Below are 24,686 nucleotides of genomic sequence, written 5' to 3'. Positions count from 1 at the left end.
TTCACACGGCCTATTTACGGACGTAAATCGGGCGTTTTTGCCCCGAATTACGCCCGAAAATAGCGCCTCAATAGCGCTGACAAACATCTGCCCATTGAAAGCAATGGGCAGACGTTTGTCTGTTCACACGAGGCGTATATTTACGCGCCGCTGTCAAATGACGGCGCGTAAATAGACGCCCGCGTCAAAGAAGTGACCTGTCACTTCTTTGGCCGTAATTGGAGCCGCTATTCATTGACTCCAATGAATAGCAGCGCTAATTACGGCCGTAATTGACGCGGCGTTCAAGCGCCTGCACATGCCGGTACGGCTGAAATTACGGGGATGTTTTCAGGCTGAAACATCCCCGTAATTTCAGCCGTTACGGACCCCTGCCGTGTGAACATACCCTAATAGTTAGACAGCGTAAACGATGCATCTTGCATGACCTGTTAGACACCTTTCTCTTCCTTATGAAACTTTTGATTTGGCTTATTTTGCCCCAGAATTTTGTGCCAATTTTTTTGGGCACATTTTTGCCACACATTGAGGCATTTTAAACCACATCCCCTTTCCAACAAGCCATGCCCTACTTTTTGGAACACTTTTAATAAGTGTCTAGTGAGGGGCAAATATCAAATTATCAAACACATTTTTGACACTTTCGTGCTGTACTGGAGGCCATATTGAAAGTCACTCAGCTCTTCCAGAGGAAAGGTTGAATATAATGTTATCAGCCTGGCAGGAGAGAACAACTCAGGACTTCTTAGAACTATATAGGGACAGGTTATATTTTGTTGCCTTCCACATAGATTTGTCATATACAAGTCTGAAAGAGCCGCGTGACTGTTCCTATGGGAGTTGTAATGGCGACCATATTAAATCTAGGATCCATATATAATGGAAGTTGTTGTTTTTTTTTTAAGGGGAAATGCTCTTTTAAGTTTGTCTGTAAACTGTAGGGAAAAAAGAACAGCGTATCAGTGGATACAGCGTCAGTCCCATCACTCTCAAGATTTCCAGAACAGCAACCTTTCTTCCTTCCTCTGAATCACAGCTGGTTCCGAGGCACTTGCACATATTTGATAGATGGAGCTGTCCGCGAGCGTTGACCTCGTCAGACTTTATAAGGTATTCCTGGCAGGGAACGTACAGTCGTGTTGGGTTTGGTTACTGTGCGGATTTCACAAGTCCACATTTTTACAGGTCAGCCTCCCGACGGATTCTTTTCTACGCTCCATGAAACTTTACTGGAGTTTTTATGATGGACATTAATGCGAGAGCAAATATTCATTTAATAGCAGTATTGTGCGCAAAGGATCGTGGAGCTGGAAATTAATCCTGAGAGATAGATGGATGTTAGAGATGTTAGGAGCACACAAATTGTGCTATAACCCTTTAAAAACAAAGTACGAAGACCGTTGACACCTCAACTTTGAAGAATGGATTTTATTGTTTGTTGTGTTTGCTTTTAATGAACTTATGTAGAGGCAAGGCTAGTATTATGACTAGTGCCTCTATAAGTGCCACTGTTGTAGCATTTTATTACAAGGTCGTCTACATAGGGCAGAGCCCTTAAAATCAGTGTATAAGGCCTTATTCAGCCGGGCATATTGTGCCCATCTTTAACTGTCCATATTCCGGTTGTAACACTTAGACCAAGGCAATAAATGGCAACATGATTTCTTTGTCTGGAGGTGGCCGTATATTCAGCAGCCGAACGCGGTTCTACGGCACTTAACCGCAGCACGTACCCTCATAATGACTATTAGGTTGTATTTACATAAGCTAAGAGACTCATAGGGGGGGATTTATTAACATTTCAGTTTTCTAGCGTAGAAAATTCGCACAAGGGCACAAAAGTTGCAATTTGTGGTAAAAATTCTGACTTTTGTTCCATTTGCGTAGCTAACAAGACTTTTCTAGTTTAGTGGAAGGGGGTTGGGCAAAAAATCATCATAGCGTAAATTATGGCGAACATCTACACCAGCTCATGGTTAGCGTCGATTTCCCAATACTGGCGCACAGACAGCCAGAGTCTTGTGTGCCTCTTAATAAATTAATTTGTACAGAAAAAAGGTGAGGGGATGGCGGCGCTCCTCCGAGACTATATATGAGGTGGTGAAGTGTAGATTGCCAGCTGCCACCCACTGCAGTCCCTAGGTGCTAAAGCCTTAGTACCTGGGACAAAGTATAAGTCGAAAAGTGGGAAGAAAATGCAGTCTAAATACGGCGCCAGGCTGAAGAGGATCAGGAACGGAGTCTTAATAAATTAGGTTTTGCTACAACTTTCTCATTTATTAATACTGGCGTATAAAGACCGCCAGTCGTAATAAATTCCCGCATAGAGTCCACCTTCCTCATGGGTGGAGTTAACCACGGGAGTCACACACTGCAGATCAATGACATCATTACCAAACCAGCCTGAGGGTCACTCAATCCTTCTCTCCGCGGGAATGAACAAGTGCTCGGTCTTCCTGATGAGGGATTATGATATGAAGCAGCAGAAGAAAGACTCCAATATTAGTTTTTGTTATGGTCCCCCTTCTCCTCCATATACACCCCAGGATCTATTCTTTATCTATGCACTTCTCTCTACATATCTATTCCTTAGCTCGGCCTCTCTTTTTCTCTGTGCATCCCTTCTCTCTCCCCCTTTCTCACCCCCTCTCTTTACAGTCGAGATCTGTAATTAGGAAACATTAGCAGCCTGAAAGCAGCTTTCATACCTGAAACATCGGCAGTAAATGCACTCAGCAGTTCTCTTCCATGGCTATTAATGTCACTTTTATGAAGTAATGAAGAACAAAACACCCTCAGGCACTTTAAACCGTTGTGTTTTTAATACAGCGCACGGCTTTATAGTAACGAACAATCCCCTTATTTGTTCTCACAATCCCAGCTTTGCAACACACCACGCAAGTTGACCACCTCTAGCTAGGCCCTACATTTCCAAATTCCCCAGCACATTTTGCTTGTTTGATTTTCGGTTGTGGGTCCTTTACGGTAGGAAATATTTTTCTTCTGGCAAGGAAAAATTGATCACAATTTATTTTGTTCTCCACTAGACCAAAGTGGCAGGTTCCGAAGAGGGTTGGACTAGGTGGACATTGGAACATGTCACTGACTTAAAGGGGTTGTCCACTTTGGGCAACCTTTTTCCATATGGCCTCAGGAGAGACGGAGGTATTAGAGTGGGTACCCAGATTGAGATGCCCCTTATTAACCAGACCAGAAAACAACTGCCGAAATTGCTCTGAAGGACCACTAGTTAAGGGAGAAGCAGCAAACGGATTCCCCTTACGATGAACTTGTCAACATTGGTTGCTCAAAGTGAACAACCCCTTTAAGATTATATAGTGTCCTATGGAAACCTACTGATAACACCTAAGGATATCACGAGTTAGGCCACATTACAAACTCAGCCCTGCTACATCTGCATTTTACTTTCTTATATAGAGGAGTAATGACTTTCTACTAACATCCTCTCAATCACATTCTTTATTATCCATATCCATGTGTCAAGATGGCCTTCTTTTGACACGTTCCCACTTAGAGAAGATGCAGAGGGGTCACCTTACCTTTATGTACTGACTACCAGTTACTGTAGTAATGGGATAGTTAAAGGAACATTATCACAACGTAGTAAATGTTCTAAAAGAGCTGCCATTAACATTTACACGCATATATATGTAAATATTTCTGGACATAGTGATTATGGGTCAGGGATTTCGGTCTGTCATCCCATAGAAGAAGACTTTCATCAGCATCTCTTTAGCTGGAAAATAGCTGATAACAGGGAGCAATACATTGCATTCACCTAAACAGCAAAACGACATAAGAAAGACCTTTAGGGCATGACCACACATGGCAGAATTCCTCCGCAACTGTCCGCATCAATGCCGCACCTAATCCGGGTTGCGGATTACGGCTGCGGATCTGCACAAAATGTTCAGAAAATTGATGCGGACTAGCTGCTGCGGACTGCGGGAAAAGTGCTTCCCTTCTCCCTATCAGTGCAGGATAGAGAGAAGGGACAGCACTTTCCCTAGTGAAAGTAAAAGAAATTCATACTTACCGCCCGTTGTCTTTATGACGCGTCCCTCCTTCGGCATCCAGCCCGACCTCCCTGGATGACGCGCCAGTCCATGTGACCGCTGCAGCCTGTGCTTGGCCTGTGATTGGCTGCAGCCGTCACTTAGACTGAAACGTCATCCTGGGAGGCCGGACTGGAGACAGACGCAGGGAGTTCTCGGTAAGTACGAACTGCATTTTTTTTTACAGATACATGTATATTGGGATCGGTAGTCACTGTCCCGGGTGCAGAAACAGTTACTGCCGATCGCTTAACTCTTTCAGCACCCTGGACAGTGACTATTTACTGACGTCTCCTAGCAACGCTCCCGTCATTACGGGAGCCCCATTGACTTCCTCAGTCTGGCTGTAGACCTAGAAATACATAGGTCCAGCCAGAATGAAGAAATGTCATGTTAAAAAACCAATACGCTCCGCACCACACATAACATGTGCATGACAGCTGCGGACTTCATTGCGGAACTTAGAATCTCCATTGAAGTCAATGGAGAAATTCCGCCATGAGTCCGCAACCAGTCCGCCACTGCTCCGCAACAGACAGAGCATGCTGCGGACACCACATTCCGCTCCGCAGCCTATGCTCCGCAGCGGAATTGTACGCATCGTGTAAACGAACACTGCTAAATTAAAGTGAAAGTCAATGGAGAAACGGCTCCGCTGCGGATTAACGCTGCGGAGTGTCCGCAGCGGAATTTAAGTGAAATTCCGCCATGTGTGAACCCGCCCTTAGTGTATCTTTACGTTAAAAGGAAGGTTTAATGAAGGTTGTGCACTTTCCTTGCCCATGTGAAAAATAAAGGGTTAACATTTGCTAAGAAATGAAATCGTTATATGACCGAACCTCGAATGACCCATTTTTATTGCTATTCATGCAATGGTAATGACTACTTGGCACTCATGTATTTAACAATTGACAGATCCATCCAATGTATGTCACACATCACATTAATTCTTCACTTTTATATATGCAGCATCTTAACCTTTCTCCGTCTCTTCCTCTGCGAGCTATTTTCTAAAATACAGATAACTGCACATTAACTCGATTTGTCTACAGGGCTTTCCAAATGGTAGTCAAAGTAGGGCTATGCCAATTATCCATCGTGCCTTAGTACATACAGCCCTAAAGAGTTAAATTACAAATTTAGCTCTGCTATATCTGGCCTGAATAGTCTGAACGACTATTTGTAATATCAAGCCAGGAATCTTTTATATTATATTGTATCTGAAGAACATGTTTGAACGTCAGGACATTGTGTGGCTTAAATAACATGTTTTTCTAAAATGAACAATATGGCACCAGGAAGAGGTCAAGGTAGAAGTTAAATCTCCCCAGCTTCATACAAAAGTTCTATCTGATGCTTTTATATGAGGAGCTTTGTTTGCCAGGGCTGGTGACAGTAACACAGGGACCCCTGCAGAGATTAAACAAGCTTCTCCGGAGACAGAGGGCATCAGAGAGCGAAAGAGCACCATAATCAGGGGAGCACGGCCGCAGATCATTCCTTTCAAGCCTAGGAGGGCAATTAGGATTAGAATGGCATTTAGAAACACATCTAGGCTTCTAATGAAACTCTCCTCCCCCAAGGTCTACTAACATGACTTCGCTGATTAGAATGGCGCGATATTTAACCATTTGCCTATCGTAAAAGAAAGATTGGACTCAAATTTTTATCTGTCTGCAGTATCGTAAGCTAATGCTATTAAAATTGTACTCTAAGTTTTACCAAGGGTGCGACTGGTCTATTAGAGGACTCGTAGATACAAAGTATGCAGCATAACCCGCAGGGAATTCTGCCCGACAAACTGATTTTGCAGATTTTCGGGTAGAATCTCCGATGCGGAAACATTGCTGGTAAAAAAAAAAAGATAATACTTACTACCCCGGGCATTATCATAGCGACCCGTTCTTCGTGCAGCCCGGCCTCCTGTGATGACGCTGCAGTCCATGTGACCACTGCAGCCTGTGATTGGCTGCAGCAGTCCCATGGAATGAGACGTCATCCCGGGAGGCCAGCCTGGACGGAGAAAAGAGGTATGCGTCGCTACAGACTCATGGACTTTCTATTAAGCTCGTACACCGATACGTCGGCTTTCCGAGAGAAGCCAAACAGAAACGAAGCGCTTCAGCGCTCACACGAGCGCTTCTGATGCTTCGTTTTAGTGATTGGTGGGGGTCTCAGTGCTCAGACCCCCTCCAATCAAAACTTCTGACATGTCGCTATGACCTCCCCCGGGCAGAGTGCTTGTAACGCTTTGTCCGGGACTCCTGCTCTGGGGTTGCCCCTGACATCATATTCCGGTCCAGGAAGATCCCCTGATGCCCCTGTATATGGACAGTGACGTCAGGGGCTCCTCCAGCAGAGGTATCCCTGGCCAAAGCGTGGCATCTACAGGGGGGCTGTATAGCATCATCTACAGGGGGGCTGTGTGGCATAAAGTACAGGGGGGCTGTGTGGCATCATCTACAGGGAGGCTTTGTGGCATCATCTATGGGGGCTGTGTGGCATCATCTACAGGGAGGGCTGTGTGGCTATATCTACAGGGGGCTGTGTGGCTATATCTACAGGGGGCTGTGTGGCTATATCTACAGGGGGCTGTGTGGCTCTATTACAGGGAGCTGTGTGGCTCTATCTACAGAGGGGCTGTGTGGCACGATCTACAAGGGGGCTGTGTGGCTCTATGTACAGGGGGCTGTGTGGCTCTATCTACAGAGGAGCTGTGTGGCTCTATCTACTGGGGGCTGTGTGGCTCTATCTACAGGGGGGCTGTGTGGCTCTATCTACGGAGGGGGGGCTGTGCAGCTCTATCTACAGGGGGCTGTGTGGCACTATCTACAGGAGGGCCATGTGGCACAATCTACAGGGGCACTGTGGAATTATCTACAGGACGCAGTGCGTGGCAATAACTACAAGGAGCAGTGTGTGGCAGTATCTACTGGGGGCAGTGTGGCGCACAATCTACAAGGGGCACTGAGTGTGGCACTATCTACGCTGGGTTTTTTACACTACCAGTAGTGGTAAGCACATATTGCCTAGCCCTAGTGATAAAGTGAGACATTGCCTGCCTGTATACAACCGGAAAACCAGAGAGAGATACTGGCTACCAAAATAGTTGTCAGCCAAATTAGAAATGTTTGTTTCTTTTATATGTATGCAGAAATTCAGGAAAGCCACGCCCCATCAGATAAGCTACGCCCCCATAAGAAACACCTACCAAAGACGCCACACCCTAAGTGTCCCTGGAAGAAAATGTCAAATGTTGGCAACTATGATAGATAAATATATATATATATATATATATATATATATATATATATATATATATATATATATATATATATGTATATATATATATATATATATATATATATATACACACATATACTGGAGGCTGGGTTGTATTACTGCATAACTAGTTAATAGTCTGCAGGGTGACATCCCATTTTGAGCAATAGCGGCATCCATATCCGCCATATGGGTTGTTGTCACGCAGCTTTCAAGAAACAAGTTTCACTAAGAGACTACTACATAGTTTTTTTTAGCAAATTGACAGAAAATGGATGACTTCTATGTAATGGTGAAAGCAGAGGATGACTTCTATGTAATGGTGAAAGCAGAGCATGACTTCTATGTAATGGTGAAAGAAGAGGATGACTTCTATGTAATGGTGAAAGCAGAGGATGACTTCTATGTAATGGTGAAAGCAGAGGATGACTTCTATGTAATGGTGAAAGCAGAGGATGACTTCTATGTAATGGTGAAAGCAGAGGATGACTTCTATGTAATGGTGAAAGCAGAGGATGACTTCTATGTAATGGTGAAAGAAGAGGATGACTTCTATGTAATGGTGAAAGCAGAGGATGACTTCTATGTAATGGTGAAAGAAGAGGATGACTTCTATGTAATGGTGAAAGCAGAGGATGACTTCTATGTAATGGTGAAAGCAGAGGATGACTTCTATGTAATGGTGAAAGCAGAGGATGACTTCTATGTAATGGTGAAAGAAGAGGATGACTTCTATGTAATGGTGAAAGAAGAGGATGACTTCTATGTAATGGTGAAAGCAGAGGATGACTTCTATGTAATGGTGAAAGCAGAGGATGACTTCTATGTAATGGTGAAAGCAGAGGATGACTTCTATGTAATGGTGAAAGCAGAGGATGACTTCTATGTAATGGTGAAAGAAGAGGATGACTTATATGTAATGGTGAAAGCAGAGGATGACTTCTATGTAATGGTGAAAGCAGAGGATGACTTCTATGTAATGGTGAAAGCAGAGGATGACTTCTATGTAATGGTGAAAGCAGAGGATGACTTCTATGTAATGGTGAAAGCAGAGGATGACTTCTATGTAATGGTGAAAGCAGAGGATGACTTCTATGTAATGGTGAAAGAAGAGGATGACTTCTATGTAATGGTGAAAGCAGAGGATGACTTCTATGTAATGGTGAAAGCAGAGGATGACTTCTATGTAATGGTGAAAGAAGAGGATGACTTCTATGTAATGGTGAAAGCAGAGGATGACTTCTATGTAATGGTGAAAGCAGAGGATGACTTCTATGTAATGGTGAAAGCAGAGGATGACTTCTATGTAATGGTGAAAGCAGAGGATGACTTCTATGTAATGGTGAAAGAAGAGGATGACTTCTATGTAATGGTGAAAGAAGAGGATGACTTCTATGTAATGGTGAAAGCAGAGGATGACTTCTATGTAATGGTGAAAGCAGAGGATGACTTCTATGTAATGGTGAAAGCAGAGGATGACTTCTATGTAATGGTGAAAGCAGAGGATGACTTCTATGTAATGGTGAAAGAAGAGGATGACTTATATGTAATGGTGAAAGCAGAGGATGACTTCTATGTAATGGTGAAAGCAGAGGATGACTTCTATGTAATGGTGAAAGAAGAGGATGACTTCTATGTAATGGTGAAAGCAGAGGATGACTTCTATGTAATGGTGAAAGCAGAGGATGACTTCTATGTAATGGTGAAAGCAGAGGATGACTTCTATGTAATGGTGAAAGCAGAGGATGACTTCTATGTAATGGTGAAAGCAGAGGATGACTTCTATGTAATGGTGAAAGCAGAGGATGACTTCTATGTAATGGTGAAAGCAGAGGATGACTTCTATGTAATGGTGAAAGAAGAGGATGACTTATATGTAATGGTGAAAGAAGAGGATGACTTCTATGTAATGGTGAAAGCAGAGGATGACTTCTATGTAATGGTGAAAGCAGAGGATGACTTCTATGTAATGACAATCTTTTTGAGGGCAGGAAATCGCTTTACCAACATGCCTTACTATATTCTTCCTAATTCTGGGGCTGTTTAGAACAAATACACGTGCAATATTGCAATGTCTTTTCATTGTGTCTGTGAATACAAATATATTGCCCCCTTTATTATCCGCTCTCTGCTGTGCGTTTTCTTTCTGACATGTTTCTGCCTAATGTCCTTTGTATTGGAAGCTATATCATGCATTATTTATGGCTCCAGCATTTAAGCGGTTAAACCTATGAGAGCATCACCTGTCACTCTGTCCCAGTCTTTATTATGTGTGATATACCATCAACTTGGGACAAAAGATGACAGGCTGCGGCCTTCATTTAATCACATGTAGCTGTATCCAGCGATGACAGCTGAACAGCGGCGGCAGCCATTACCATGGTTACCGATGGAGCTGGGAAGGGACTATCTACTTCACAATGGGACAAGGGAATGGAGGTGGTGGGGGAGCTGCTGACGTAACTAAATCATGGAAGATGTATATACAATAATAAATGAAGGGGAAAAGGCTCGACGATGCGGTTTCAGCTGGCACTGGTGTATAGTAACACTAAAACAGCATGGTTGTGTGGTGTAAAGACTGCACGTGACCTTATAAGAGGTATATTGTCAGCAGCGGTAAACGTAACTGTATACGGCTAATGCGGTCTCCTCAATTCAGAAAGAAGAAGGGCATTACATAGTGCCAGTCTACATCTGACAGGTGCAAGCGTGATCGATGCCAACTCATACCATTATTTATATTGTCCAAAACTGTTAAACCAGCGACTACCTTCAGGACCAGTGCAGATGGTAACAGAATTAGATGTCTAATCTAGCCAGATTATAAACCAAAGCAGATTGTGCTCTCATACGATATTGCAAGTGACTTGGAGTATTTCTCTGAGGATCTGGTGGGGTGCGTGTTGTCGTAAACGTACACATTTCAGAATGGCGTATCATCCTAAAATGTCATGCTGAGAGTTGCAGTTCCATTATAGATGGAAAGCTAAAGGCTGTCTATACATGATTTATAGTGAAGTTCTTCTAGCCTTCAGGGATTATCATAAAGAAGAATTCATTAATATAATGTTATTTTTAGAATCACTGAAGCTTTTTCATAATATGGGAACTTTAATGCATCATGCACACGACCGTTTCTGTTTTGCGAACTGCAAAACATGGATCCTGGTGGCTTCCGAGTGCTGTACGTTTTTCTTGCAGACCGATATACTAGAACAGACAGAACGCAAATGCGGACAAGGACTTGTTCTATTATTTGTGGAACGGACGCACGGATCCACAAAAAACGGATGTGTGCATGGCCCATAGAAATGAATGGTTCAGTATGCTATCCGCAATAAAAACGGATAGGACACTGAAGAAAACAATGGCGTGTGCATGAACCCTTTGGTCTTCATGGCTTCTCTTCTAGTCTGTTCATTGACAGGATACAGGCTGCCACAAATGGCAATGTCTAATGAGAAATCCCAGAGCCAGCATAGACAATCTGACATACCCCAAAGCCCTGCATCATATTATTAGATCTTTCCTGCTTGTAAAGGGAACTATTTCACTAGTAATATATTCTAGAAATGTAATTTATGTAATTCCATACTATATCATTTAAAGTGGAGCAAAAGTCAGTGCTTAAAGAGGCTCTGTCACCACATTATAAGTGCCCTATCTTGTACATGATGTGATCGGCACTGTAATGTAGATTACAGCTTTTTTTATTTATTTAGAAAAACAATCATTTTTTACGGAGTTATGACCTATATTAGCTTTATGCTAATGAGTTTCTCAATCGACAGATGGAGAGAAGTGTATGACGCTGGTTGGTCACTGATTGGTCAGCGTCATACACTCCTCTGTACAACGCCCACTTGGTCATATAGTAAAACATGCCCAGTTGTCCATTGAGAAACTCATTAGCATAAAGCTAATATAGGTCATAACTCCGTCAAAAATTATCGTTTTTCTAAATAAAAACCACTGCTGTAATCTACATTACAGCGCCGATCACATTATGTACAAGATAGGACACTTATAATGGGGTGACAGAGCCTATTTAACTTTAAAGCAAAGGCATGTGTACAATAGAGGCAGACCATGCAGCTGTTATAGGGCCCTTGCAGAGAGGGGGCCCAACGCTGGTTAGACTTAGGACTTCCTCTACAAAGAAACTACAATGTTAGCAAACAAGGCGGTGGGAATTTGGCCCAAGTGTCGCAAAAGGGCGTCAGGGGGAAACGAGCGTACCAAAGACATACTGATAGATTAATTTAGATTGTGAGCACCAGTTTTGACTGTTAGACCCCATTCACATGACCGTAAAAAATCTCCGTAATTGCTGATCGCAATACGGTCCACAATTACGGACCCGCCTAGTTCTATTGGCCGCAGACATCTTTCCGTATCGCTACGGATATCTGTCCGTGCTGTAGAACCGTATCAGGAATTATGTAGCTTATCCTACTTTTAGCCGTCGGCGGCTGGCCGTGCCCCCAATAGCGGGCCGTGATTACGGACACGGTCGTGTGCATGGGGCCTTAGTGCTGACAATCTCTGTACAGTGCTCCGGAATATTTTGGCGCTATATTCGGCATGTACGCCGGTAAAATCCCCTTATTCTCCAAATTTAGAGCCTTGATGTATGTAACTATATGCCATACAGTGACATATGTCGCCCATAGACTCTCAACGTCACGTTTCAATACAGTGAAAAAAAAGTTACATCTTTTCCAATGTCCTGTTAGGGCATGATGAGATGATTTTGGGGGGGAGGACCAACCTCTATTAACTACATCCGTAACCTGCATCAAGTCTGGTTGCTAACTTTGGAGGACCGCCAATGTTTACTGAATGTAATGTCGGCTGTTGTTTTCAAAGAGTGGCACTGAATTATTCTTCTTTTTTTTTTTTACGATAAGCATGTAGACCGTGATTTAACGGACCCGATCATGGAGCCTTCCAGCAGCATGACGCCCTGCCATCAGCTTGGCATAGCCACACTAGTTAGTATACATCCTTATGTCCATATCCAGTGTTTGCCTGGAATGAATGGCTTTACAGTAGGGTTTGGATTGAGTACATCCCTTTTTCATGTGACAGTAGTCAATTGATGCCATTACATTAGAAAGACACATCAGCGAGACATGTCTAAAAGGACTGGGAGGGATTGGACATAAGTGTAATGCACGTGTTTCCATTCAGCTCTCACATAATATCATCTGCCACCTACATTGATGCACATGCCTAAAAATGAAAAACACTTTCGATTGTAATTTTTTTTTGTTCCTTAGAAAATGTGATGTTGTCAACAATATGTCGGCTTGTAGCTGCGGTTCGGCTATGTTCACTTTGATGCATTTGTTCAAAGCATGAAAAATACATCAAACATTTCATGCTTTTATTGCTTTTTTAATGTGGGCTGCATGAAACGTTCACATATTGATGTTAAAGAAAATAATGAATCAAAAATAGAAAAAGCATTAATGTAATAACTGCTTCTGGGCCCCATGGTCAGTGGTCCAGTAGCCCATATAAGCGGCCAAGACCAAGGATTACTGTTCGATTTTCAATACCTTTATAGAAAGGGCAGCAGGCACTGAACACGGCTCTTTCCTTGTTTTGTTTTTTTTTAGCTCCTCCAGGTTTTGGAGCTCCGTATCAGAAAGCAGAACTCCAACCGCTATGAAGATATGTTAAGAAATTATCCAATCACAATGGTCAACAAACTTTATGAATTTATTTGATTATATCCTATTCCTTGTACCAAATGACCATGAAATGTGAATGTACAGCATTAGAATGACTGTCGGATAATAATTTTTAGACTGAGACCTTTTGCTTTATAGAACATCATATATAACGTCATATAGTTAGTTAGTAACATATATTGGTCATTATAAAGATAGGAGTTGACAAGTTTCACAAGACTAAAGAGTTGTGACAAAGAGGACAATGCATGATAGTGTTTCGATGTATTAGGCTTCACATCTGTGTCAGGACTCTGTTCATGTGTTCCGTCGGAGCTTTCCGTCAGGGGAACCCATGAACGGAATCCAAACTGAAACAAACGGAAATCATAGGTTTCCGTTTGCATCACCATTGATTTCAATAGTGACGGATCCGGTGCAAATGGTTTCCGTTTGTCATCGTTGTGTAAGGGTTCCGTCGTTTTGACAGAATCAATCAAGTCAAAACGATGGAACCCTTACACAACGGTGGCAAACGGAAACCATTTGCACTGGATCCGTTACCATTGAAATCAATGGTGATACAAACGGAAACCTGTGGTCACAGTTTGGATTCCGTTCATGGGCTTCCCTGATGGAGCCCATGAACGGAGTCCCGACGCAGATGTGAACGAAGCCTTATCTAGAAAAAGAAATAAATATCCCCCAACGTCCACATTTACATTGAAAGTCAATGTGTTCATGCTATTAGTGTATATGAGATTTGTATAGCCTCCAGTGCTCATCATGTCTATGTATAGCATACATGCATGCTGATATTTAGCCCGGATAGTCGTTCTTTTTTTCTAGATTTCTGTTGACCTTTTTTTTTTTTCCTTCTTATCAAAGTAGATAATTCAAGAGCTATGTGTATTAATAATTCTATGTCTTGTATGATGATATCTGCTAGTACTAATAAAGTCAGTGGACATTCCTGCAATTCAGTTACCGTCAGTGCTTCAGTCTATATAATGCATTGACCGCTACTGTACCCCTCAGATGGCGTCCACATGGCCTGAACTAAGGCGACATTAAAGGGGTTATCCCAAGATCAATATTCATAACCTATCTACAGGATAGGTGATAAAAGCCTGATCGCTGCAGGTCTTTCTTCTAAGACCCCTACCAATTACTAGAACGGGGGTTCCGAGTCTCATGTGGTCCTCACTGCAACCTCGCGCCACCCGCCGCTCCATTCAATGTCTATACCGCTGTACTTGGCTGTCTCCATCAGTCATTGAATAGAGTAGCAGCACACATGTATGACCGTCGCTCCACTCAAACTTCTCCTCACTGCGGTCGTGTAGTGAGCAGTAACAGGGGGTCTCAGGACCCCCGTTCTAGTGATTGGTGGGGCCCTCAGAAATCAGACATTTATCACCTATCCCGTAGATAGATGCTAAAAGCTGATCTTGAGATAACCCTTTAAGGGCTTACGCACACCGAATCATTATAAACCCAATATCTGAAAATTATTATTATAAGTTAAAAAGCTGCTTTATGGTTAAAATACATTATTGCATTTGTATCCTATATTAATCTTGTTCATAGCAGAGTTTTTTTTTCCAACTTCACCTCACAATCCTGTGCTGGACTTTGGGGTCTGTGGTAAGGGGTTCATTGGCTTTTTCTTCATTGTTCTCCATGCTGTGCTGTATTACAGGATTATTTACACCTAAAACCAATACTACTCTGGGGGAATAGCGCCATAATACGGCATCCGATGGTACAAGCTACGATTTTTTTCCCCTGTATAAATCCAATAGAAACAAACACTATATGAAAGTCATATAGAGTTACAGTAAGACCCCATAAAAGTCTACGTGTGCCGTATTATGATTTTGTACAACTTGAAGTTTGTATACACCTTTGGGGATAGGACTTGTAAAAAGAATGAAAGAGCTCATTGTAAAGCAATGTTGGCTCTGACACTATATAAATAACCTAGACAATGAACTGCCTTTAACACAAGTCTTAATATTAGCGGAGGTTTTACGTATTTCAGGTTGCATCACTAACTGAACATGTAGGAGAATTTAAATTACTTTTCCATTTAAAGAAAAAAAACGATGAACAATGAACCCTTTGTTGCAAATGATAAGAGTATAAGTCACCAAGGACATTTATGACAATCTATAGGCAAGACGCTGCAAGCCGATGCATGTCTATGGAATAACCGATATAATCATTTATATCGGTATAATCTCCCTAATAATCTACTAATAAACAAGCTTTCCCTAACACTGATGTCATGAATTCAGAACTCATTGTTTATAAGAAATTACATTATAATTCTACATTTATAGGGCGATTGTGCGCAGGAATTCATATATGTAGTAAAATACATTTAGTGTAATATCTATGGGATGAGACTCATGTAGAAGTATTAAATAACCTGAGGTCTCAGTATTATGAGGTGTATAGAGTCCTCTCAAAGTCTTTGCCTACACCTGTAAGAGTGATGAACAAACTACAAGGATCAACGCGGGTGTAGGGTATAAATGGGGTGCAACGTCCCGAAGGACCGGTCATAGAGCAGCTATCTGTATTGTAAGAATGGTTCTCTGATCAAGAGCATTTCTCAATAAAAGAAAGTCAAATACCCGAAATAGTCCTTTAATTGTCATCCTGTGTGAAGTCTTATAATATTCTCTTTGACTGTTTTTGTGTTATCATGGTCTTATAAAAAAGTAACAGATAGTGGGTGACAACCACTAATGGCATCTGCTACAGGACGCATAGAGATTGCCACCCACCCAGTTTCCATAGGCATTCTCCCCCTCGCTCCCTCTTCTCTACTGCTCTGAGTTTGTGTCAATCTTCACTGTATTTCTTGCATAGTATTCATGATCGAGGAAGGCCTGTACTATGCATACTCATTAATAGGTGGACTCTATCAACGTGGGCTAAATTCAATGAGCCAGCTCATGAGACCCTTGGCAAAAATATGGGAGCCTAGTCAGGCTCCCAAGAACCCCTAGCGAAATCAGCCGTAGCCAAGGCCAACCAGGATATGTAGTATTACATGGTGCCTATTCTGACGAATGTCCATTTTATGTAATTCCTGGAGACCACCAGAGCGAGAGCCGCTACTAGATATTGTCTCCCCACTCTGGCTGATAGGGAGTGCTCAGGATGGCCCAAGCGTGGGACCCCTCTCTATGATGTCTATGTGCCCTAATACGACATAAGGACAGGAGTTGTCTGGATGAACAATACCTTTCAGCAGTCGATCCTGGGACAAAAGTAGAATTGAGTTTAAAAGCTTGCATTAAAGGGGTCATGTAGTTTGGTATTGGGAATTTAGTTTGTGGCATAGTAAAGAGGTTTTTCCGTAAATAAGCATTGGTTATACATTACCAAAATTATAGAATAAATGATGGGAATAATTGGGCAACTATCTGATTCTTTACTGGATGTGTTATAAGGCAAGAGCGTCACTTTTATAATAGTTTAATGTACATTATGATTATTATTATTATTGGCAGTTTGATTTGCTGTGAGTGTACGCGCTAATGTTGGTTGGAATGAAAGCTCCCGCCATTGCCTCTCCACACGCACCTTATCCTCCTTCATCTCCTGTTTATTTCATTATCAGAACAATAACATTGCTTTTTAAGATGGGGTTTTAATTAGTTGCTGCGGTGACTTCATCCCCGGAGCTTGCGGAGCGCAAATTTCTAAAGTGCCATGAAGTGCTATCCAGCCAAATTAATCTTTGTGATTAATATCACTTACCTTTGTGATGCAAGAGTAGCAGATAATGAGCCAGGAGTAGACAAGATGATGCTTAGTGGGGGATCTGCTCTCTGCAAAAGATAAAAGTGTAGAGTTCTCAGAAGACAAGTCATTCTGGTGTGGAGCAAAATGCTGCAGAAGGAGAATTCTCCATAGAGATAAAATGCAGAACTGAACCAGACACAAGGTAATATTAAATGAAATAGTCATGGTGTTCAAGATAAGGAAAATGGGGCTGCCAGTGAACTATTTAGAGGACAAAAGCTGCAGGAATTTTGTGTTGGCTGGATTCGGAAGGGGTACTTATTGGTCAGACCAGCTATAGCTTGGCTTGCCGCCATATACAGCTTGGCCCAGCTGCCCGCACCATACATACTTGAGGTTCTTTCACTGTTAAAGTTGGCATATTAAAAAAATAATGCATTTTAAAAGTATATTTTTGGGTTATGTATATTCAGCACATGCCCACTTGGATATGGGTGGTTCACACTCATATTTTACTATATGAGTTTATATACATACTACGGTATGCAGCCTTTGCTAATAAGAGTTTGACTGCTCCAAAAACGGACCCATTCAGCACTATAGTACTTTCTGGGACCTATGTAACGTTACATGATGGCGTGTGGCAGGTTGCTATTTGGTTAGTAATTCAGATTGAAGTCATTTGCTACATAGGTGTATACAGATATTTGACTGTATATCTAATTGTAATCTTTTTTTCTTGCAGTGGGAAGAAGTAAGTGGCTATGATGAAAACCTCAACACAATCCGCACATATCAAGTGTGTAACGTCTTTGGGCCTAACCAAAACAACTGGCTCCGCACCACCTTTATTTCAAGGCGGAGCGCCCAGCGTGTCTACGTGGAAATGCGGTTTACTGTCCGGGACTGTAGTAGCCTTCCTAATGTGCCAGGCTCTTGTAAGGAGACATTTAACTTGTATTATTACGAGACAGACTCTCATGTTGCCAATAAAGACTCTGCATTTTCGAACGATGCCCCTTATCTTAAAGTGGACACCATAGCTGCAGACGAAAGTTTTTCACAAGTTGACTTTGGTGGCAGACTGATGAAGGTGAACACAGAGGTTCGTAGTTTTGGCCCATTGACTCGCACTGGCTTTTATTTAGCCTTCCAGGATTATGGAGCATGCATGTCGCTCCTCTCCGTCCGTGTCTTCTTCAAAAAGTGCCCTAGTGTGGTTCAGAATTTTGCAGTCTTCCCTGAAACCATGACTGGGGCAGAGAGCACATCATTGGTGATCTCACGAGGGACCTGCATCCCGAATGCAGAGGAAGTGGATGTACACATTAAACTATACTGCAATGGAGATGGGGAGTGGATGGTTCCTATAGGAAGATGTACCTGCAAAGCTGGATATGAACCCGAAAACCATACTGTCTGTAAAGGTAAGAAGTCATTTCTGAAGATTGAAATTCAAATGATATCCTGTGTACATTTTGACCACATTCGAGCTGAAGAAAATCTCAGGAAAGGCTTTGGAAAATGTCTAATTACTTACACTACTTGTATTCTAGACATTTATTCTCAGAAGGCAGTATAGGGTCTCGAGTTCAGCTTCCACCTTCTGTTAACAATTATGTAGATCCCTCTAATTTGTTTCCATAGCATTGTGAGTACGAAAAGGTGACATGTTTGTTATATCCACATTATGTCGTAATCTTGTTTCTTCTAGGAAAGTTGCATCTATTGAATATACTGTAGAATTTGCAGACGATACATCTTAACCTTTTCAAGACCATGGTCACCCCTTCATTTATTTAGGTGCTATGTAATATTACATCTCCCCTGCCGCAGGGGAAATAAATAGTTGCATGGAGGGACAGGCCTGGGATGGCTTATCCTTTAGCTGGTCATACTCTTAAGATGAGGATCAACCACAATGCTGTCAATCAATTACACATCAGATAGTTGATACGGACAATCCAACTATCAAAATGCCAAACCGAAGCGGCAAATCATGCCATACACGCATAGTTTTCACCAGGGCTGGTCTTACGTTGGTTGGGGCCCTGTACAGTACCTTGTATTGTATGTGCTAATGTCTTATGGTTTACTACATAGTGCCCATAAACAAATAACATTGTTGTAAGGCTCCCAAATATCACTGCCAGACAGTTGCCTCAATAATGCTTTCCAATAGATAAAACAGGCATAATATTTGCCATTCCTTCGCTTTGGGCACCAAGTGTAGGCACGGGGTTGCCAGCTCTGAGTGCCCAGGCCATTATTGTCCCCTTCAGTACATATTGGGTGCCCTCTGTGACTGCACAGGTTTGCCCACCTCTATGGCCTGCCCACCTCTAAGGCCGGGTGCTGGCCCAAGTAATCCAACATGACTGATCACTGTTATAGCAGACAGCGTCCAGTCATCGGTGATCGCGAACGATCGTTCATGTTAAATTTTAAAGTGATGATGGACCGAAATAATTGAAATCCACCATTTCCACTGACTTTTATCTTATAGTATGTGTATGGCCGGCTTAAGAAGTGGTTGTCTAGCTGGGAAGACCCCTTTAGGTAGGGCTATAGTTTGCCATCATGGCACAGCCAAGTTGTATCTTATCTGTTTGCAGATTTGTGAGATGGTTTTGCTGCAACATGTTGTGATATTGTAATGTGATGGCGTAACATGCCATGCCACCATCTACCCCCTGTGCTCGGTATCTCAGAATATCACACACATACTGACCTGTATTGGTTTATATATTTGTATACACAGTGGCGGTTATATACAAATACGTATTTATTTATGAGGGTTCAGCACTCAAACCTTAATCAAGCCAAGGTCTCACCTCATTCTTAACCTCTCGGGACGAGAGGAAAAAAAGTGCTTTTCCGTCTATAATCTTGTCCGCTGCAGTGTGAATTCAGCATAATGCAAAGTGGTTCTTTATTTTCGTGTTAAATGCACCCTGGCCTTTTGGGAAAAAACAGCCAATTACTCATTCAGAGGATTAAAGAGCAGCATAAAATGGTGAGAAAACATTTAGACAAGGTCAATACAACTGCTTCTAAGTTTCTGATGAAAGACAGGCTGGCCCATGTTTACTAAGTAGCACAATAATATCAGATTGATGGCATGGATGGAGTCATATGGTACATGATGAGGTCATTCACTGGCCCTTTTGGAGTCATTTCTGGGATACTGATATATTGCTGAAGGGTGTAGAGGTACTGAAATGTATGAAATGGTAGTTCCCATCAGACATGTAAGCTGTCCATAGACATGTAGATGTTACTAGTTTTGGAATGATCAGCTGACAATTGTCTATAGTGGCTTTTATAGTCTCCAGACACTTGTGTTCTGGAGGAACATGAATCTAATAGACAAGATTTTACCTGCTTCATACTATTTTTTTTCACCTCAAGGGGGTTTTCTAAGGTGCATTTAGAGAGTCATCAGACCGTTTCACTTTTTTCACATTTTGTTATGTTGAGGTCTTGTACTAAAATAAAAAAAATGCAAGTTTTTCCCCATCATTTTGCACTCAATACCATATAATGACAACGTGAAAACAGAATTTTAGAAATTTTTGCAAATTTATAAAAAATTACAAACTCAAATTTCCCATGGACATAAGTTTTCAAACCCTTTGCTATGACACTTGACATTTAGGTCTGGGGGCCTCTTATTTCTCTAGATCATATTTGAAATGTTTCTACACCTTGATTGGAATCCACCAGTGGTAAACTCTTTTGATTGGACATGATTTGGAAAGACACACCCCTGTCTATATAAGGTCTCATTGCTGACAATGCATATCAGAGCAAAAACCAAGCCATGAGGAGGAAAGAACATTGTGTGGGGCACAGATCTGGAGAAGTGTACAAAAAAAATGTGTGCTCCACTGAAAGTTCAAAAGAGCATAGTGGCCTCCATAATTCTTAAATGGAAGAAGTTTGGAACAACCAGGACTCTTCCTAGAGCTGACTGCCCCACCAAACTAAGTAATCAGGGGAGAAGGGCTTTGGTAAGAGAAGTGACTAAGAACCCAATGGTCACTCTGACTGAGCTCCCAAAATCCTGTGTGCAGATGGGAGAAACTTCCAGAAGGTCAACCATCACTGCAGCACTCCAACAATCTGGACTTTATGGCAGAGGGGCCAGAAAGAATCGGGGTCTAAAGACTTTCTGCATCTGCATTGTAGATAAATTGATAACGGGGTGTCACCATTTGAGGGTACGTCCTTACACAGACTGACAATGTCCAAATAGTACTAACAGCGCCAGACTGTGTAGGGAAGTGGTCAGCAACTTTCGGCCCTCCAGCTGTTGTGAAACTGCAACTCCCAGCATGCACTGACAGCCAACGGCATTATTATTCCAGCCAACGGATTTCAGGAATTCTAGTTTCACAATAGCTGGAGTGCCGATGGTTGCTGACCCTGTAGGGACGCAGACCTTTGACTATCGGAACGGTAACACCCAGTTTTCAATTTATATGTACATTTCCAGTAAGAATAAGGGTATGTTCACACGGCGGGGGTCCGTAACGGCTGAAATTACGGGGATGTTTCAGCCTGAAAACATCCCCGTAATTTCAGCCGTACCGGCATGTGCAGGCGCTTGAACGCCGCGTCAATTACGGCCGTAATTAGCGCTGCTATTCATTGGAGTCAATGAATAACGGCTCCAATTACGGCCAAAGAAGTGACAGGTCACTTCTTCTACGCGGGCGTCTATTTACGCGCCGTCATTTGACAGCGGCGCGTAAATATACGCCTCGTGTGAACAGACAAACGTCTGCCCATTGCTTTCAATGGGCAGATGTTTGTCAGCGCTATTGAGGCGCTATTTTCGGGCGTAATTCGGGGCAAAAACGCCCGATTTACGTCCGTAAATAGGCCGTGTGAACATACCCTAACAGTCATGGCACAATGTAGAGTTCTAAGAAAAGATGCTCCAGCATTACTATTTCATAAGGAATACAAGTATTTACAAAAATAAACATGTCAGGAGAGGTGACAGGTCCTCTTTGAGATAAGCAATCCTGGGGTGGGTGATGACGCTTATCCTCCCACTGTATTGATATGTAGGGCTGAAAGCTGCTGGCCAAACTACGAATGAGATGACAGCTATTCAAAGTGTCCATCTATGGTCATCTAAAATGTGTTGAAGTGTTCACTATGACACTGGCACCCACTGTGTACGTTGTGTGCACCCACAGGGCACTATCACATACTAACGGTGATACTCCGGCGAATCTTTTCTAATTGGCAATCTCCTATAGCGTCTTACTGCTGTGTTCTAAAACCCGATTATGAACTGACAGTCAGCTGCAGACTTAGCCGCTCTCGTAATGTGCCATCAGTTCTGGATGGATTGTCATCTTGCATGGTAATGCAATGTATACTTTACATTTATTTACGCACATACTATTTTCAGCATGATCTATCCACCTGTCTGTGTTTACTTCTATCTAGCACTGACACATACAAAGATAATGAAATAAAGATATAAATGAAGATACAACATGGGAACAGGATATGGGGCACATGGAAATGTACATAATCCAGGGAAAAAAAAACACTTTAACCCCTTCCCCCTGCTGGCATTCTGGGCCCTAATGTCCAAGCCATTTTTTAGATTTTTCCATTGTCACATTCGAAGAGCTGTAACTTTTTTATTTTTGCGTCGGCATAGCTGTATAAGGTCTTGTTTTTTGCGGGACGACTTGCAGTTTTTATTGGCACCATTTGAGAGTAGATGCGACTTTTTGATCACTTTCTATCACATTTTTTTTAAGTCAGGATTAACAGAAAACAGCAATTTTTCCATTGTTTTTTTTATTTTATTTTTTACGACGTTCACCGTGCGGGTTAAATAATAGCTTTATAGTCGGGGTCGTTACGGACGCGGCGATACCAAATATGTGTAACTTTTTTGCTTTATTGTAGTTTTTTTTAATAGTAAAGCATTTTGTAAGGGGAAAAGCTGGGTTTTTCATTTTTTTTTTTTTCACTTTTTTTTTAAATTAACTTTATTAAACTTTTTTTACTTTTTTACTAGTCCCACTAGGGGACTTCCCTATCCTCCGATCGCTATTATAATACACTGCAATACTTTTGTATTGCAGTGTATTACTGCCTGTCCGTTTAAAACGGACAGGCATCTGCTAGGTCATGCCTGCGGACAGGCAAACGGACAGGCATTCGCTGCAGGCAGACCTGGGGGTCTTTATTAGACCCCCGGCTGCCATAGAAGACACAGACACTCGGCGATTTTATCGCCGGGTGTCAGTGAGATGAGAGGGAGCTCCCTCCCTCTCTGCAAAACCATTCAGATGCGGTGCTCGCTATTGTGCACCGCATCTGAAGGGTTAAACGGGTGAGATCGATACTAATATCGATCTCACCCGGCAGAGCAGGGACGCCCCCAGCCCTCAGCTGCTTCTGGCAGCTGAGAGCAGGGAGATTTCACGGCTCCCTGCTCTGTTTACTTTATTCTAATGCAGCGACGTAGTTTGGCGGCGCTCTAGAATAAAGCCCACTAATGACCGCCGTAAAAAGACGTATCGGCGGTCATTAAGGGGTTAAATAACCGATAGGAGATAGAGAAGCAGCATTGTTTACTCATGATCATAACATTTTTTGTGCTTCTGTAAGGCTCTGTTCACATCTGCGTTGGGGTCCCATTCTGACGTTCCGTCAGAGGTTTCTGTCAGAACGGGACCCTGAGCAGACACAAACTGACACCGACCACAGGTTTCCGTTTTCCATCACCATTGATTTCAATGGTGACGGAGCCGGCGCCCGTGGTTTCCGTTTGTCTCTACGCTATTGCTTCCGGCAAAATGACGGATCTGGTGCACAAAAGGGACAAACGAAAACCAAGGGCGCCGGCTCCGTCACCATTGAAATCAATGGTGATGGAAACGGAAACCTCTGGTTTCCGTCGGTGTCCGTTTGTGTCTGCTCAGGGTCCCATTTTGACGGAAACCTCAGATGGAACGTCAGAACGGGACCCCAACGCAGATGTGAACAGAGTCTTAGGGTGTACCGTCTGCGCAGGACCTATAGCTATAGTCATCTAACCAGATTGATGAGTAGAATGCCAGTATTAGGGTTTGTCCACACTTAACGGAATTGCTGCAGAAAATCTCTGCAGCAAATTCCGTTGAAAGTAGCAGACTTTCCGCTGCGGCAAAAACGCACCATTTCCTGCGTTTTTCACTGCAGAAAATGGTGCGTTTTTTTGCTGCGTTTCTCTCAATGCTGGGAGATGGTGATATGTCCTCTGAAAAACACATCAACTCTGTCCACTTTCCGCAGCAGGACTTGACCTGCTGCGGTCCGAAAAATACGCACCGCAGGTAAATTTCTGCTCTGAATATTTACGCAGCGTGTGGATGAGATTTGTTAAATCTCACCTAAATATGCTGCTACTGTATTCTGCTGCGTTTTTTCCGTCCGCAATCCCGGATGTGGACGAGCCCCTACAGTGAAGCCTGGAACACAGGTAGGGCAGTAGGAAAATTGGGGCTATGAAAATCTAGATGACAAAATCAGGCAGGAACATGGCTGCCAGTGGTTGTTACCTTTGGAAACCGGCTTTGGTTAGACTGGTGTGACTCCAAAATGGCTAAATTGAATATTCTAAGGCTTTCATGTATTTATATTGTATTTTTGAATTTTTTTTGCAATGGAAGTTTTTCATTTTTCTGTTCCTTTCCATTAGTAGGACAAAAAGTTGCATCATTTTGATTGAACAAATGAGAGCATTTTCAGAGTTTTTCTATCTGTGCCAGGTCTGAGCAAACCAATCTCAGTGCTATTAATGCACAAGAGTAATTGGCAGTGGAAAAATATGTTAAGCAGTGAATATATTCGGCTAAATCCGGGA

At 42.5% G+C, this 24,686-nt stretch overlaps 1 protein-coding gene and 1 long non-coding RNA gene across 3 annotated transcripts in view; one reads left to right on the top strand and one right to left on the bottom strand.

The window, feature by feature from the left end:
• Positions 1–20,261, bottom strand: part of LOC142759232 (uncharacterized) — a 28,869-nt gene extending 8,608 nt beyond the window's left edge. The window contains exons 1-5 of the long non-coding RNA XR_012883109.1: positions 20,183–20,261; positions 19,636–19,760; positions 16,817–16,887; positions 14,654–14,827; positions 12,926–13,032 (exon numbers count right to left, since the gene is read on the bottom strand). This is a non-coding gene — a long non-coding RNA (uncharacterized LOC142759232). The remainder of the gene's footprint in view (positions 1–12,925; positions 13,033–14,653; positions 14,828–16,816; positions 16,888–19,635; positions 19,761–20,182) is intronic.
• Positions 1–24,686, top strand: part of EPHB1 (EPH receptor B1) — a 257,459-nt gene that overhangs the window by 125,867 nt on the left and 106,906 nt on the right. For both annotated transcript variants that reach the window (XM_075861192.1, XM_075861191.1), the window contains exon 3: positions 17,547–18,228. In XM_075861192.1, the coding sequence (XP_075717307.1) occupies positions 17,547–18,228 (682 nt within the window). The remainder of the gene's footprint in view (positions 1–17,546; positions 18,229–24,686) is intronic.

The sequence above is a fragment of the Rhinoderma darwinii genome, chromosome 4, assembly GCF_050947455.1.
Source record: "Rhinoderma darwinii isolate aRhiDar2 chromosome 4, aRhiDar2.hap1, whole genome shotgun sequence".
Taxonomy (NCBI): domain Eukaryota; kingdom Metazoa; phylum Chordata; class Amphibia; order Anura; family Rhinodermatidae; genus Rhinoderma; species Rhinoderma darwinii.
Note: the sequence above shows the minus strand (reverse complement) of the source record. Positions and strands in the feature narration are given on the sequence as shown.